The sequence below is a fragment of the Mustelus asterias genome, chromosome 14, assembly GCF_964213995.1.
Source record: "Mustelus asterias chromosome 14, sMusAst1.hap1.1, whole genome shotgun sequence".
NCBI lineage: Eukaryota > Metazoa > Chordata > Chondrichthyes > Carcharhiniformes > Triakidae > Mustelus > Mustelus asterias.
In genome coordinates this window covers 59703539-59721609 of record NC_135814.1, presented here as the reverse complement: position 1 = coordinate 59721609, position 18071 = coordinate 59703539, and the positions used below count along the sequence as shown (strand labels likewise).

Genomic DNA, 18071 nt, shown 5'->3' with positions numbered 1-18071 from the left:
ACTCCCATAGCACCAATCCCCCATCAGTCCAGGAATCCATAATATTCACATATCCATGATATGTTGAGAGTGATTTATATCATCAGTCCCTTGCTCTCCCACTGAAAACATTGCAGTCTAATTATTTTGTTCTGATTATTCCATCAGTTCTACTGTTTCTGCTGCATGGTTTCTCAAACCAAGAGCCACTAGGTAGGCTGTGTAAAAGTGCGAGCAGGCTGGATTCAGCCTAGGAGTTGGAATTTCTGGGCTGGAAGTTTGTAAAGGGATCTCCAGTGTCCACTACGTTGGATTTCTATCCCACTAGAATAAAATATGTTTCATGCATGAGCATATTGTTAAAAAATTGTGGGATAATTTTGTTTGGTTGATCTGTCTATGTCAATCTAGTTTGCCTGAAATCAAGAAACTTTTGTGCTAGCTTTTAAAGCATCACTCTAGAAATTGACCCTGCCTGTATGAATGGCCAGATGCCCAGGGTGAATTACTCACAATTGGGCTTGATTAAAAGCCTTCAAAGAGGTTCAATGGGCATGTTTTAAAATGTTTTTACCTTTTTAAAAATTTGCTAAGAGACTACAGTAACCCAACATAACTAGTAAATGCTTCTATACATTTTAAACTCCACTTCCAATAATTTACTACCCCATCCACCATATTACACATTCACTTATCCACCACCGACGCATAGTGGTAGCATTGTGTACCATCTACAAGTTGCACTACAGGAACTCACCAAGGCTCCTTCGACAGCACCTTCCAAACCCGCGACCTCTCCCACCTAGAAGGACAAGAGCAGCATATGCATGGGAACACCACCACCTGCAAGTTCTCCTCCAAGCTACACACCATCCTGACTTGGAACCATATTGCTGTTCCTTCACTGTCACTGGATCAAAATCCTGCTCCCTAACATGGGTCTACCTTTACAACAAGGATTACAACCGTTTAAGATGACGACTCATCTTCACCTTCTCATGAGCAATTAGGAATGGCAATAAAAGCTGACCTTGTCTGTAATGCATTACATGAAGAAAAAAATAAAGTCACTCACAAATGGCAGATTGTCACTGTGATTAAAAATGCTTATTTTTGTGATAAACCCATTTGTATTTTTATTAATCAAACTTTACCAAGTTACAATTCAAACAAGGAATATTTTTAAAGAATTGTTTTAAAATTATGCTTTAAAACACTGCCCAAACGGACTGGCTCATGACAGATTTTATATTCTCTTATATGCAGATGAATTTCAGTTCAAACTTGTGAAAATAAAAACACTCTCAAAACAGCCACAATTCTGCACATAACTTGCACCCAGATCACCAACTGTGCCCAAAGCAGAAGCTCTACCCATGCATTTATTGTTTTGCAGTGATTAATTTTTTGATGAGTTCAAGTGTATGGGGGGGGGGGGGGGGGGGGGAGAGGGAGAGAGAGAGAGAGAGAGACAAGATGAGAAGCCAGTCAGGAGAAACTTTAATAGCCTAGTCAGGAAGTTGCAAAGCCAGGTGTGAGGATGGCCTGCGGTACAGACAGAAATGAGTTAGATGTAGGGGTGGCTGTGATATAAACAATACAGTACTAGACCAAATAGAACCCTGATAGCACAAAGTCTGGTTCAGTCTGAGACAGTGTTTACAGAAGGACATGTAAGGAGTGGTAAGGGTTTAAGAATTTTTGGTACAAATTGTTTAAACATATGTTCTAAATGCTCTAAAGCATGATGCAGCTTACACATTGCATTAAGTTAGCAAAAAATCTTTTCTATGTTGTTCTGTGAGCCCTATTAGTAGATTGGAACAAATCAACTATTGATGGTATGAGACATTGCTGCAACATTTGTTGGTGTTCAACAACCATGCTGTTAATCAAAAGATCTATTGTTCCAGAGACAGTATCTGACATCTCGCTGTGACAGCAGATGCTGCCTGCAGGGCAGGTTGATGTCGGTCTTGCTTATGAGCAGTCTGTGGTGAGTATGGCATTATTGCCTGTTCGGAGTATCCTTTCTGAAGCACCCTGGGAATCAGGGAACTGGAGCAAGAGTGTTCAAACTTTTGTATATGGAATAAGATGTGTCCCCAATGAGAAATGGGAGGTGAAGAATTGCTCGAGATGCAAACAGATCCATCACTAGTCAATCCATACACTGCACATTCACTGAACTTCTATGTGATTATTCCATTGGCCTGAAGAATTGTAAAATAATTGACAATATCTAGTGTTGTGGTATCTATCTCAGTTAGATGCTACGTCAAGAGAAATAAGTTGGCACGTATGTCTGGGCTAAGTCCTGACACAACTCAAGAATAAGTTCCTCCTTACTCGTTATAACGGACAACTCTCATTATTGCTGCCCAAATGTGCCCCACATAGCCTTGGACTAAGACTAATGGCTCAAAGTAATTAAAGTGTTCTGCGGACAGTTCTATCCATGTGCTTTGTGTTTATCTGTCTCAATGTTATGCCCCAATCCAAAATGGTGATATCCATTGATGCTGCAGCTAAAGAGATGGTAGCTGTAGGAATACACCATGTAACATATTGAATGCTTAAGTGCACCACAGGAGACCCTGAAGGGATGTCCTAATTGCATTAGATGGGATATGGGAAGTCTGCAGAGCAACAACTGTCTGAGTCAATTTAACTGAAAAATCCTCATGTACAGTTCTACTTTAGGGATGGAAGATGGCCATTGCAATCAGACCAGGTAAGCAAAATAGACCTATGTTATGTTTGTAGTGATGGGGATGTGAAATTAAGTACAGATCTTAGCTGTGTAGACTTCTGATGGGCAAACCCTGTCCAACGTAGTTGATAACATATACATTACTGAACTGTAAAAGCCCCTTTCACAGATAACTGCAAACTAGAATGTACGAATGCTTAGATTCTGGCGTATACTCCAATATTGGGACAGGGCCCGGAGGACGATTATCGGATTTTCTCAGGACATGATCATTTCCTTGGTGAAAGCTTTTCTTAGAGACAGCCCCTAAATATTTTCTTGGATGAACCAATACTTTTTCTACCTATGATCTGTAAGGAACTAAAAGGAAGCTCAAAGTCACTGGCTCAGGCTGATGAAAAATTTGAAAGAATAGTTCTATCTTTGCTATGGACAACAATGAGGCCTACTGCTGCTTGAGTTTTAAATTGATTTGAAAACTATTTTCCTCTACGTCATTAATGTCCTTCATGACCATGCCCTCTCATCATCATGCTCCAACTTGCACAGGATGATTCATAGTGTGTAACTGTGGAGGTTCCTTGGAGAATTATCCAACCAACTCAATGTGGTGGATAAGGCAGAAAATAAAACAATCGAACTAGCAATTGTCTGGTTAAAGAAATCAATTGATGTTTTGGCAGGGTCTCCTCTTGACCGCTTCCTACCCATATCACATAAAAGGATGGCCCATTCATGTTTAGGTTCCACTCAGTGGCTGTTTTAAGTGCAAGTAGAATGTACATTTCTAAGAAGAATTCTGTTGGGAGGGGCCCCAACCACAGGCAGGAAAGCCAGGGACAATCAGCATAAATTGTTGTCTTCCCCCTTATACTGGCAGCCTTGCAAGTGTCCTGATGAGTGAAAGATGAAAAGCTTCGACATGTCTCTTGTTTCAGAAATATAACATTTCTTCAACACTATGTTAAGGTCAGGGAAAAATATTAATTTGTGGAATTCTTCATCTACTATTCTCCTCTGGAAGAAAATTGATAAAACAGAAAGATGATGCTTCTGAGGCATATGAAGCTAATCCAGGGAAATTCTTTTCAGGAGTTGAAAGTTTATATCATTAAAGCTCATGTGGTTTAAAATGTATTCATCAGCTATGATACCTCTTTAATTAACATTTTTTTCTCAATGTACAGGGCTCCATCTGGAAGTTGAACACAATGTTGTCTCTGGCAATAAACTGCCCAATTATTCCATTAGAAATATAAGATTGGTTTAGTTGGTTACCGGTCATTAAAGGTCATTTTTCAGCCATAAAAATAATGAAAACATATTCGTTACTTTCGGCATGATGATTTAAATTGGAAATTTCTCTTTTCATTTTTGATTCATTTGTTTGTTCATTTTGTGATTTAACGTGGAAATGAGTCTGCCTGATACTTTGTGAAAATTGTGCAAGCTGGCATTATAAACATTAGGCTTGAATAATAATAATGTTACAGAGTCAAATACATGTTTATAAGAGAGCTTCAGAGATGGTATACCGAGATATCCAGAAAGTTGAATCTCTCATCCCAAGTTACTACTTTAATCATTTTTATCTTTATCATCGGAGCCTTCCCACTAAACTGTTAGAAATTGCATAAGGACATGATGGGAACTTTATGTTATTGGTGTTTTGATTTTAACCACAGTAAATACCTTTCCACAAATTGAATTATCAATGGACACGTCTGACGGCAGTATTTTGCCCGTAGATGTTTAAAAAAGGGGATAATTCAGACATTTATGAATTTACTCGAAGGGGCCGCCAGATTACTTCACATCATGAATTTGTTCGATTCATTGCTTGTCACAGGGGTGGGGGTCCATTTTGTCCATCAATAAAAATGGAGATCAGGGGAATGTATGACAAAGGGCTGATGCAAGGCTGAACTCAAAATTACCCCATGCAGTCCCAAGAGGCAGTACAGAGAAATGGGCCGCGATTCTCCCATCCTGCTGCGCTAAATATTTAGCGCAGTGGGCCAGGAGATTCTTGCGTCGGGCCTGTTTGCATCTTCCAGTACCTGATTTCTGGCGGTGTCTGCTCTGTGCCAGAAATGAGCGGGGAGGCGCAAAGACCATTTAAATCATCATTTAAATATAATTTAAATACAATTAGCGGGCCCCGGACTTAAATCTCCAGGCCCGCTAGCACCTCCCACCCCGCCAGCGTGGATTACACCAGCTCCCCACTTTCGGCGAGCTAGCGGCCCGAACCCAGCTGGAGTGAAAAGGGGGGTCAATCGGCACCCCCAAGTGGGTTGGGCAGCAGAGGGGGTGCCTCCTGGGCATTGGCCCCCTGGCACTGCCCAAGGGGCAAAGTGCCAATAACCACCAGGCATGGGGCAATGCCAAAGGGGTGGGGCATATGGGGACAGGGCCTAGGGGCTATTGGTGGGAGTGGGGGATCTCGCTGCCACTCTGCAGAGGGACTGGTGGGGGAAGCAGGGAGGCCGGGGGGGGGTGTCGGCACTGTGCGGGGTGGAGGGGGGTGTTTAATGTCGGGCAGGAAGGTAAAATCGGTGTCTGGAGGGGGGGGGGGCTGGAGATCGCGGCAGGCCAGGAAGAGGGGGCTGGACTCAGGAATGGTCAGGGGTCAGCGATCAGGCTGTGGGAGGGGTGGAGAACCGGCGTTGCAGCAGTGGTGAGGCTGGCCAACAATTGGGAGGCCGGCAGTGTAGGGCTACTGCGCATGCGCCAATCTCAGCACTGACACTGACAGTGCGCAGTGGCCCGATCAGAGCGCTGATTTCAGCCTCTCCAGCGGGGATAGAAATTTAAATGATATTCACGCTGGTGGCCACTGCAGTGCGCAGAGTGTAGGAGATTCTTCTCTGAACTCCCGCTGAAAAAACCAGCGTGAAATTACTCCAGTTTTTCACATGAACTCGACACTTAGAATTTTTTTTAGGAGAATTTTGCCCATGACATGCCATTATAGCCGGTTGCTTCCCATCATCTAATCCTAATTCTGTATTGTAACTGGATGACAAACGAGTTATGCACTATGCTAGATTAATAAACTATCCAAGCGTTTTACCCTGGGAGGTTCATGAGGGAACCACAATTTCACAATATTGCTATTTGGATTAGAATATACAAATTTATTTTACTACTCCTGGAAAATAGTGGCTGCCCACGAAGACTGCAGAATAAAAGGCATTATTGTAACTAGTCTAGTCTAACAGTGACAGCATTATAAAGGTGAACCAAGTACCTGAAGCTGCATTTTTCCATCTTTGCTGACACTTTTTGTTCTCCATCTTCTGGTGACACGCTTGTCTTTCTTTGTAATATCTATGCAATTAGCCTACATTATACAAATGGTTAAAGCCAAAGACAAACAGGCTGTTAAATTGACTAACAATCACACAGACAGACCAGGACAATTTAGAAACTACATTTTTCTGAAGAAAATATGTAGAATCGGTTTGGCATGATGTTCCAAAACCACATGAAAACAGATGGGCAATCAAGTGTCGACTGGGTTCAATTTCCTTTAATAGCCGGTCGTAATTATTTCTTAATAAACCCATAATAGTGATGTCACAAGCTGCTGTTTCTCATCACACGAGTGCACGGGATGTGCCGAGATGTCCATATCTGGACCGACAGCTGCTGCTTGTTCAAAACCTCAAACACTTCTTCCCGAACCAGGAAAATACAAATAAAATATATCAGGAAACGACTTGAAAGCTGTAGTCTAATTTCAGTATCCTGTTGCGTGTTGGTCTGCTCAAGCTTTGATTTGTTTTATGACGTCACCTCAATTCCCCCTCTAATTGCTGACATGGTATCTTGCTCTATATTTAGTATTCTAAGTTTAGCTCCTTCCATACAATGCTGGCCAATTTGATGCACACTAACTAGCCTTGTAAAAGCAACCTTGTACAATTTGACTAAAATAATCAAGTATAAGCCACAGAATGTTGGCTAAATTCTTAACCTCTTAAAATAGGGTCAATTGCTAAATTGCACCTTGATGCGAAGACGACAAACTTAAATTTATTTATTTCCAATTCACCCAACTGATGTTCGTTAAAGCTAAATAGAGCACAGAAACTGTGGGGGACAACACCATTTTAAGGCTATTTTGTCAGCATATTACCGATTAATCATTTCTAAAAAAAGCAATTAGAAACCCATTGCTGAATTATTCTCAAGTACCAGGAACAATTTACATTTTTAAAAGGTAATGTCTGTAAGGTTGCATTTCAAATACACTAAAAACATATTATTAATAAGTTAATGGATTAATACAAGTGCATGTAAACATCAAGGGCACGATCTTACGACCTCGTCCCGCCCATCATTCAGCGAGGTTAGGTGGTAAGATTGCGTGAGGCGCAAAAAATTGGGTTCGCACCCGTTTTCTTGCCTCTAATAATCTTACCAGCCCTTTACGAGCGAAATCGGCTTTGCACCCAGAGAGGGTGTGAAGCTGATTTAATTATTAATGACATGATTTACATGTCCTTAGTGAATCCCGGGCGGTATCATCCGGGCTCACTTGTACTTACCCCCTCACCGGTCAAGTTTCACACCGGCGAGAATTATAATTGGTCTCCACCAGTGGGAGACCAGATGCAATGGCCTTGCCAGGCGAATCGGAGACCATTGAAGCTTCTGGTTGGTCCGAGGCATGGCTGGACAGTGCCAGCTTGGCAATGCCCACCAGGCACCCTGGCACTGTCCAATGGACACCATAACTGTGCAGGGATGGTGATTGGTGGGGGAATTCTCTGGGGAGGTGGTCGGCGGTGGGGGGATCTCTGCAGATGAGGGAGGGATCTCTACAGGCGGGCACTGGGGAACTCTGCAGGGGGAGTGGGTCGGCTGGGATTGTGTGGGTGTGGGGGGGGGGTGACTGGCACAGGGAGCAGTTGGCGGGGGAAATGGCAAGAGATCTCCCAGTGCACAATGGCGAGCGTAGGCGCTCCCCCCCCCGCCCCCTTCCTGGGAATCACATTGCGGCTCTTGTTTTGCACCGAGTGCCGTAAGTTTGTGACTTGAGCTTGGCGAAAAAACCAGCACCATTCTCTCCGGTTTTCTCACTCATTTGGGCGCTTGGATTTCATAAGATCATGCCCCTGTCTTTAAAGAATCATTAAAAGAACCACCTTGTTCCTGGAGCTTCTATGAATTTCAAAGTTTTCTATATTTTCAATTATCAGGTTATATAAACACATATTGCCTCAGTGTCACAAAATCAATCTTAGAAGAAATATGGATATTGTGCTGTACCTGCATATCAGTGAAATTTGGAGCAGATTGTGTTCTTTGTAGGATTTCCAGATTTTGTAGAAGTTTGCTGAGTTCAACAAGGCTTGATTGGCAATGTGCAAGGTCTACAGATATCAGAAAGACAAGTGAAATATCCTTAATACTATCAGCTTGAAATTCAAGAACAGAAATTATTATTTAATGAGGTTTAACAAGTACCTTTAGCACACTTGTTCATTTCCTCAGATTCCAACAACCATGCTGCAACTTTGGTTTGGCTGTTGCTGTAGGAAGCAGGTAGACTTGTACTGCATGGATTGGAGGGCTGCCGTGAGAAACTGTTCTGCTGAGGCTAAGTATATTCAAAAACACAGGGATGCGTAAGCACAAAATAGATCAAAATTTTAGTCTACAGAGCTGTAAAGCAAGAGGAACCGTCACAAACAATTGATCCTTTAGTGGTAAAAGCAAATTACTGCCGATGCTGAAATCTGAGACAAAAACAGAAAATGCTGGAAAAGAGCTCTAAGGGTCATCCAGACTTGAAATGTCAGCGCTATCGGGCGCAATCTTACCGGCTCGCCGGGCCCAGTTTCTCGCCTCATGTAACCTTACCGGCACTGTTTTGCCAGCAAAATCCGCTGATTTAAAAATTAATTACATGACTTATACATCATTAATGAGCCCCACATGGCATCGCAAGTCAGACCTCACACCGGCGAGAATCACAGCTGGTCTCTATCAACGGAGGCCAGCTGTGAGGGGCGGGGGGGGGGGGGTGGAATCGGAGGCTATTGAAACTCCCAGGTGGTTGGGGGCAAGGCTGGGCAGTGCTCATCAGGCAAAATAACATGGTTGAGGGCAGTTCTGCAGGGGCTCTGCAAAAGAGGGGGGAAGCAAAGGTGAAGCTCTGTAGGAGGAGCTCTGCGGGGGGTGATGGGGGGGGCGGGGGGGGAAGGTATGCAAGGGAGAATGATCAGTGAGCAGGAGACCAGCACAGAGAACGATTGGCAGGTGTGTGTGTGTGTGTGTGTGTGTGGGGGGGGGGGGCATGCAGAGTGGGCCACGGAGGGGTCATGACAGGGGACACATACTCCAATGCTGTGTTGTCATGGGGGGGGGGGGGGGGGTGGGGGGGTGGTTAACATTGTCGCTGATGAGGAGGGCGGGGGCAATTTTCATTGGGGTATGGTAGGAGGTCTCCCAGTTCACCGGGAGGTCTCAGTGCCTGCACAATGACTCCTCAAGCAGAATCGCACTTGAAAGTGTCATAAGATTACATTTTCAAACTCGCTCAAAGAACAGGTCTGAAACTCTGCCGTTTTCTCACTCGTTCAGCACTTAGAATTTTTTTCATAAGATTGCGTCCATTCTCTCTTCACAGACGCTGTCAGACCTGCTGAGATTTTCCAGCATTTTCAGTTTTTGATCCTTTAGTGGATCTGGTGTTTGCTGAGAGATACTAATTCCTTCAAACTCAGTTTAACATTATTGTTGCCTGCAAATTTGAGGTAACTGAATGTTTTTTTAAAATTAACTAGATCCATTCTACTTTTCTTTTTTTAAAAAAGCCTTTTATATCTTCTGTATGAATACTTCCTACTGTCATTGATAGGAAAAGCTTAACCATAATTAGAATTCAGGTGATCCATCAATTCTACTTGTGAAACAGATGGTCACATCACCAAGCTCCATGAAGATTCGGTTGAGCGCTGTCCATTGTCTTTAAGGGAGGTTGAATCTCAGGACGTCTACTGCTGGGTCAGTGATGGGGTGTTGGTTCTTTATGCTGCACGTGTTTCATGATCCCATCCAGGGGATGGGTCAGCACCAGTTGCATGAATGTCAGTTGCTGCCTCCGACAATGGCTAATGCAATGCAAATTGGTTTTGTGGTGGAATGTTCTAGTCTTTGTGAATGGGAAGGTCAGGGTGAAGGTCACGACTAAGTCACCTTCCCCAAAAGGCAACATTGAGGTTTTCCCAAGAGGTAGTTTTGTTTGATGTAGAGTATTGCTTACTCTTTGGTGGGTCTGAAAAAATCTTCATAGTTACACAGAAGTTAACTGCAAGTCTTTATTGACCCTTAGGACTATTTACAAATATACAGTAAAAGGAACAAATTAGGAGCTGTCTCCTTGCTGATACACGTGGCTCTGTTCAACACTCAACTGATCCCAGGTGCGGGTTATGTGTTCTCTTATACCACTGTGTGGGCAGTACTGTACTCAGTACCCCATTAACCCTACATGTGCCAGACCCTTACACACCATTGTTCAGTTGAAGCACCAGCGGACCTATCTTCCCCAGCTTGGGAAGCAGCATTCTGGTAGATCTGGATCATTTGTGAGGATCTGATTTGCTTCTTCCAGTATTGATGTCTGCAGCTTCTGTTTGTTTTATGTAAATTGCATTATCCTCTTATAGATACCATCTCACTGCTCTAGCTGAACACAATGTTTTAATTTCTTTTGGCATTGTTCTTTTGCTCCCTGGTCACTCATCTGTTTTATTTTTATTCTATGTGCATTGCTTTTGTCTGCAGAACATATGAGGAAATAACAGAAAATTCTCATTTTTGTTAAAACTCCTCAATGTCTCTCGCTTAAGCAGATTTTCTGGTGCTATTGTATGTAGTTGGTATCAGAGGAATTATAGTATACAATCAAAACAACCTTATATTACCAAAAATTAAAAAGGCATAAAGATCATAAAAGATGACAAGGTCAGTGTAAAAATATGGGGCTTGAGCATTGAGAATTTCTTCAAGCCACACTGCTGGTTTTACAGGAACACGATCATATGATGACCATCCATATTTTCAACTGTTAAGAAACTATACAGCGATAAAATAATATGAGTTTTCAAGGTCCCATTTCCATCTGTGGTAACATGTCACTTTAATAAGACCAGGATTAATGTGACATCAATGAGAAATGCAGTTGCCTCTACGTACAATATTAGACTTCTTTTTCCTATAAATGACTAATAGTTTGGCACGAGACATTAATCAAACATTTAAGTAATTCATCCATCACTCCAGACATCAGCTTGGAGGCTGAAGTCCCACTGACAATGAACCTGAACAGGACAAATGCACAGGTTGTTGTCTGTGATGTCACAAATGATCTCTTTGACAAATGATCTCACTCTTTGAAGAACATGCAATGTGGAGGCTTTAAAAATGTCACCTAGGGAGACAATGGGAAAGACTGTGTCCCATGAATTCATAACACAAGGGCTAGTACCTACCCTCTGCACACGTGCAAACTCAGTCTGGTAGATATCACTCACCCACAAATGCAAGACTTCCACTTTGCTGTCAGCAGTCACTCGGAAAGGGGAAACGTTGGGGATACCCTTTATTTCAATTCATGTACTTTAAAACAATTAGAGTTTAAAGCAATTCAAGTCTTCATTTATTCTCGGGATACCATAGCCTCGATTTTCTCCGATGCACAGTGTTGCGTGAATTCCTGACTCTACAAACCCGGCTTGGCTGCCCAGTCTGGGAAGACAGGCTATATTAGAAGCTGGGGTGGGCAAGTCCAGAAGTAGTGAGGAGGATGCCAGGTGTGAAGGTGGGGTGGAAAGCCTGCCTCAGGGCTCTGGCACAATGTCCAACATTTTTAAACAGAGAAATAGACATGAAAACTCCATCCAGCCCTCAACCCCCCTTCACACTCTCCATGCCCCATCTATAACAAGCAATACTACCTCATGTCCGTACCCAACCTCCATGGTCCATCATACCCTCCAAACCAAGCTATGCTCTTCTACCTACCCCAAAGCCCTAATACCCTCCATGCCAACATATGCCCCTGTACCCACCCCCATGGCCTGTCATACGCCCCCATGTCAATCTATGCCACCCACCCACCATACGTTTCCATTATACCTACTATGTCAACTCACCCCAATAGCCACAATGGACAGGCCTGAAGACCCAAGCAAAGGTGAGACAAAATAAAGTTCTGGGTGCGCATTGCTGCCTTCACTATAGTGAAAAAACTCCCATCAATAAAAATCAATTTACTACATTTACATTTCTTCAACGATATAAATCCTTACAACAACAAGCATTGGAATTCACAGTCCAACTTCAAAGAGTCTATAACCACTTGTAGCTGTCAAGCAAACTTTGAAATAGAAGGTATGCCACTGTAATAATGAATGTTTGTGATAATCAGTCATGCAGCAGTAATCCAGTAATGGAAGCCCTCAGGCATGTGTCAACAGACAGAGTGAAATAGCAAGCAATTTTGTTTTTGCACTCCAGACAATTTTTCAAAGATTTAAGGACAGGACTGCAAATGCCTTGGCAACCTGACAGCTCATTTGACATGCTTTCGATTGGTCCTCTGACAGTGGTTTTGACAGGTCTGTTTATAGTTCCACGAGCTTGACCGTTAATGAATTTATGCACTTTTTCTACGCGTTTTATGCGTTTTACATTTATGCGTACTTCAATAATTCCAAAGGGCACCTTACCTCCCCCAAAAGATGTCCCATGATCATATCCAGAGGGTTACCTTACCTCTCCAAACGGCTACCCTGGTTATCCAAACCACACCACAAAGTTCAGACCTGCTTTTAACCAGGTCTAATCTGCACACTTCGGGTTTTACAGTCCTGGGCTACCAAAATCCAATTTGAGTGGAGGCAGCTGATGATTCAAATGGCCAGCTGTCTCCGTGAAATGTGCACGCATGAAATGCAAACCGTCCTCATTCCCACCCCTGCAGAAACGGGAAGTGTTCCGGAGTCGGATTTTCTGGCAATTGCACCATTTTGACCATGACAGAGAGGCACTCTGTCATGGCAAAAATCCCAGCTTATGCGCAATCAATCAGTTAGGATCAAAGACACATGCTGAATCAGTTCTACCCAAATAAGGTTAATTATGTCCAGAAATAATGTGAGAACCTCTCCAAATAGTTTGCTCACAAATGTTGGACAAATTACACCCTTTGTTAAATGTCTAAGGTTCTCCTAAGCAGTTTTGTCCAACTGGCAATGACGTGGCATATACTATCTAATAAACTACTCTTTGCTGGAGTACTTGCAGTGCTCTCACTTAGTGAATCAGTAACGGTGGAACATACATCTGACATTTGATTTTGATGTTTATAAAAAGCCATCATGGTTAAATTCTGTAAACGGGATTTTCCAAAATGCTTTATGTTATAATAATGTTCACCTTGCTCATATGTACAGTAAGAAGTCTCACAACACCAGGTTAGAGTCCAACAGGTTTATTCGGAATCACGAGCTTTCGGAGCGCTGCTCCTTCATCAGGTGATCCTTCATCATCGGAGTGCTGCTCCTTCATCCCACTCACTCCGTGATTCCAAATAAACCTGTTGGACTTTAAACTGGTATTGTGAGACTTCTTACTGTGCCCATCCCAGTCCAACGCCGGCATCTCCACATGATGCCTGTTCACATGTAGGTCTTTGCTGGGAGTAATAGGGTTTCATTTAAGGGTTAATCATAATGCTGGGGTGAGGGTATTCCTGAATGGCTATCAATCTGCTTCATGTCTATAAAGGTGAACTACCTGGGCTTCAATCTTGTAGCATGGCTTTCAGTACGTCAAACTCCTCTTTTGTAGCCATTTCACTATCAATCATTAGGTGCCCTACTTCAGCAGAATGAATCAAAGAATGAATTTTTCTTGCCCATGAAACTTGAACTTATAACCAGAGCAGTACTGGGTGGGAAGACAAGTGGTGAGGATGAAACAAAAAGTCTACAAAGGGATATTGACAGGTTAGGTGAGTGGGTAAAAACACTGACAGGCCCAAGAGATATTCTCTCTTGTAAATTTATAAGCTAGGGGAGGTATTACGGAACAGAATCAAAATGCTAATCCACCTAAAAAGAGTTACACATTGGACTGAATTTTACTATCCCCTTTGGGGCTAGGCTCAGAAGTTGAAAGGCTGGCAAAGTAATAGGAAAGCCTGTTGGCAGGGATGCCCAGTCCCACCCTGCTACCATTTTGTTAATGGTGAGAAAGGTGATAGAAAAGCTGCCTGCTGGGAGCCCAGCTGGTGCTTACCTAGATAAATGGTAAATTGGGGATCTCCTCTTGCTTCCACTGGCAGGGGGAGAGGGTGTGCGGGAGTGTTTGCCTGCCACCAAGGACGGAGACTGCTGAGTAAACCCTGGTAGCCTCCTTTCCGGTAGGCACTCTTTCACCCACGCAGGGGACCACCTGGCAATACCCAGCCTCTGGCAATGCACCACCTGCCTTTAGCAACCTCTTTCGCCCAATTGAGGAGGTTTGCCTGGCTGGAGCTGGCACCCCACATCCCACTTAACTGACTTTGAGGATGCATGCCCATTGCTGCAACCTCATCTTCCAGGTGCAGTTCCAACAATGGCCAGCACCAGCAGTGGCACAGCTGAACTGCCAGGCCTCCGAGTCAGCAGCTGTAGGGAGCCACTTAATTGACTGCCACCAGCAAAATGCAGCTCTGGGTCATAGGGTCACCCCCTGCTTTTGGCTCTGGTAACAGGACAGCTGCTGCTTCCACTGAATGCATAATTCAGAATTACACATTAATTCAGAGTAGTTCCAACCGAACCTCTGGAAATGCAATTAGGCTTAACAAGTTCAAGTTTTGTACTTTAGTGATCTCGTGATTGACAAATGTGAATTTTATAATTACATGTTATACTCAATATTTTACTTGGCTTTCACTTGACAAACATAGTCATGCTGGGGTAAATCAATGTGAAGTGGATAAGCATTACTTCACATGCAAATGCATTTTATCGGTTCTGGGTAAATTTATGTGCCAGGAGCAAATGAAATAAACATCTGACATTTAAAATTAATGTTTATAATGAGCTATCAATGCTAAAACAGTTACAACTGACTCCTCTATTACTCAACAAGCTTTTTCACTGAGTAACAAATCAGGCGTTCACAGGTTTTATCTATAGCCTGTTCTGTTTTAGTAGATTGCAGCTGAGATGGATCAAAACAAAAGCCCAGATTCCTGATTTTGGTCAACATGATGCTGGATGTGTAAGTGTGGATGTCGAGCAAGGGCAGCATCAAGCTTGGCACACAAATAACTTGTCATAGTCAGTGACGTGACTTGCGCATTAATATGTGCATCAGATACCAAAGGGCAAGTGACACTTATGGAACGGTGCAACAGCAGAGTAAGAATGGAGGTGGGAGAAATCTCAATTAAATCACAGATCCAAATGATTAGAAATATCTAAATAATGAAACTGCAGTTAATATATACTTGCAGTGTCATTGTGTCTCAGCAGATATTTTTTCCACCGAGCTGGCTTAGAAAAGTTCCAGTAATAAATACACTTAATTTAATTCGTTGTGGCTCTATGGATAGATACAGAAACAGACCTCTGCATTGATCTGTACTTAAGGAAAACTACATGACCATTCTGGTTGCATCACTGCAACCAAATGATTATTATCTCCAGATGTTCTCCTGTCTGATGTTACACACAAAAATTATATTCCTTCAAAAAAAAATTGTACATAAAACCAGGGTTCCAAACATTGCTCAAAGCGAATTTGATTAAGCTCGACAATGATTTATTCTGCTTTCAAAACATGTGGAATAAAAACATGCTTTCATCCTAAACTTCCATAAACCTAAAGAATATTTTGATGTCTAAATTTAAATCCTGCCCATCATTTTTTCTTCAAAAGGCAAGGGGCATGACTGAGGTATTAAAATAATACTTTGCATCTTGCTTTATTAAGGAAGATGCTGCACAGCATGTGGTGAAACAGGAGCTAATTCAGTCACATAAGCATTTAAAATTGATAAGGAGAAAGTATTGGAGAGGCTATCTGTACTTAAAGTTGAGAGCACCAGGACCAAATGAGATTCATCCAAGGATATCAAGGGAAGAAAGACTGGAAATTGCAGAGGCACTGGCCATATTTTAGCAATCTTCTTTAGACTCAGGGATTGTGCCAGAGGACTGGAGAATTGCAAATGTTACATCCTTGTTCAAAAAAGAGTGTAAAGATAAGGTCAGCAACTATAGTCCAGTCAGTTTAAAATCAGTGGTAGTGAAGCTTCTAGAAATTATCATTCATTTTGGCACAAAGAACTCAGAGACATTATATAAAGTAAAGGGTACAATTCTAAAGATGGTGAGAGAGCAGAGGGATCTGGGCGCATAAATACCTGAAGATGGTAAGATAGGTTGAGAAAGCAGTTAATAAAGAATAACAATTCCTGACTTTATTAATTAGGAGAGTAAAGCAAGCAAGTTATGTCAAACTTGAATAGAACATTACTTTAGTCTCAATTGGACACTTGCAGCCAGTTCTGGGTGCCACACTTTAGGTAAGATGTGATGGTATTAGAGATAGTGCAGAAAAGATTCATTAATGGTACCATGGCTGTGGAACTTCAGTTACGTAGATAGGTTAAAGAAGTTGGGGCTGCTCTTCTTGGAGAAAGTCAAACGGAGATTTGACAGTTGTATTCAAAATCACAAGGAGTCTAGAGCGAGGAGATGGGGAGAAACTGTTCCCACTGATGGAGGGATAAGGAACACAGGCGCACAGATTTAAGTGGTAAAACAAGCAATTTTCACACAGCAAGTGGCACGACCTGGAAACAATCTCGAGACGATGGGGGAGACAGGTTCAATCGGGGCATTCAAGAGGAAATCTGACAATTATCTGAAAAGGAAGAATGAGCAGGGAGATGGTAGAGGAGTGATTTTGGCTGAATTCTTACTTCAGAGAGTCAGCATAGAAATGATGAACCAAACGGCCTCCTTCTGTGCTCTAACCATTCTGTACATTTGAGGCCGAACTAGTGTTCTATACAAGTTTAACACAACTACCTTGCTTTTGTACTCTATTCCCCTGCTAAAATGTTGATTTTAGAATTAAATAGCCAGTCTAAGTAACACGCAAGTACTAATATGCTACCAGCTTCAAAGTCTCATTGGTAGGAACCAGAGAACAGAATTATTACATGCTCTAAACATCAGTCACAATCACTCACCTTTACATCTAATACAGTGGTAGCTGGAGCTGGTGAAGAATCAGTTTTTGGTGGTGTAGGGAAGACATGAAAGCTCGCATCTCTGGGTGATCTCACAATTTCATTTTGACGGTACAATCGATGATGGCGCAATTTTGTTACCCAAGCATCAAACACTTCCTGAGATTTTACCTGTACACATAAAATTATGTTGATATTTTTTGCATTTCAACAAGCTTTATTTATTTTTTACTAGGAGCACAAAGATGCAGCTTTGTCTGAGTGTAGCAGACCTGAGTGCTTAATCCTGGGAATTTGGCAGTGAGGGAATTTGGTGCGGTGAGGGAGGAGGTACTATTTGGTAATTTTACAAAAAGGAGCAGCCTGGGAGAGGGAGCCAGAGACAGCAAGACTTGAGGGCTAAGTAGGTGAGTAGGTAGGTGACTGGTGAGTTTTACATTTTTTTGTATGCTCTAAACTGGGGCAGTAGATTAATGGGATATTGGGAGGATATAAGTAGTGTTTTAAATATATAGCATAACTAGTTAAATTCCATTATATAACCACAGAGTCATTCAAATGGGTGGTGGCAGGGGACGGAGGGGTGAAGATTATTCTGAGGGCATATAGGAAGATTTCTCTGTTCAGAAATCAGATTTGGGGGGGGTGGGGGAGAGATTCATGGGAGGAGAGAGAGGATTCATGGGAGGAGATAATTGGACAGTTGAAGAGAAAGGCCAAGGCAAAAGTGCAGGGTAGCAATACAGACAATACGGGTAATGATAACCAGAGTGTGACAGCAAGGGGAAGAGTATACAGAAGAGCATGATTAGAGTAGAGAAAAAAGGTAAAAAGGCATAAGCGATGCTCTTTATTTGAAGTTACACAGCATTTATAATAAGATAGGTGAATTGATAGCACAAGTAAAAATAAATTAGTGTTATATGATAGCCATTACAAAGACATGGTTGCAAAGTGACCATAGATGGGACTTGAAAATTCAAGGGTATTTGAGATCAGTAGTGAGAAATGTGCCAGAATCTTACTGCTTCGTCCTCCCAAGGCTCATAAGATCCCGCCCGAGGCCAACGGAGAATGCCATTCTGCAAGCCTAGCCTGCCC

The 18071-nt window shown here is 42.5% G+C and overlaps 1 protein-coding gene across 1 annotated transcript in view; it reads right to left on the bottom strand.

Moving 5' to 3' along the window:
- osbpl6 (oxysterol binding protein-like 6) overlaps nucleotides 1-18071 on the bottom strand; it is a 99923-nt gene that overhangs the window by 59776 nt on the left and 22076 nt on the right. Inside the window, exons 5-8 of the mRNA XM_078228483.1 lie at nucleotides 16971-17141; nucleotides 8171-8303; nucleotides 7973-8076; nucleotides 5946-6038 (exon numbers count right to left, since the gene is read on the bottom strand). Of these exons, the coding sequence (XP_078084609.1) occupies nucleotides 5946-6038; nucleotides 7973-8076; nucleotides 8171-8303; nucleotides 16971-17141 (501 nt within the window). The remainder of the gene's footprint in view (nucleotides 1-5945; nucleotides 6039-7972; nucleotides 8077-8170; nucleotides 8304-16970; nucleotides 17142-18071) is intronic.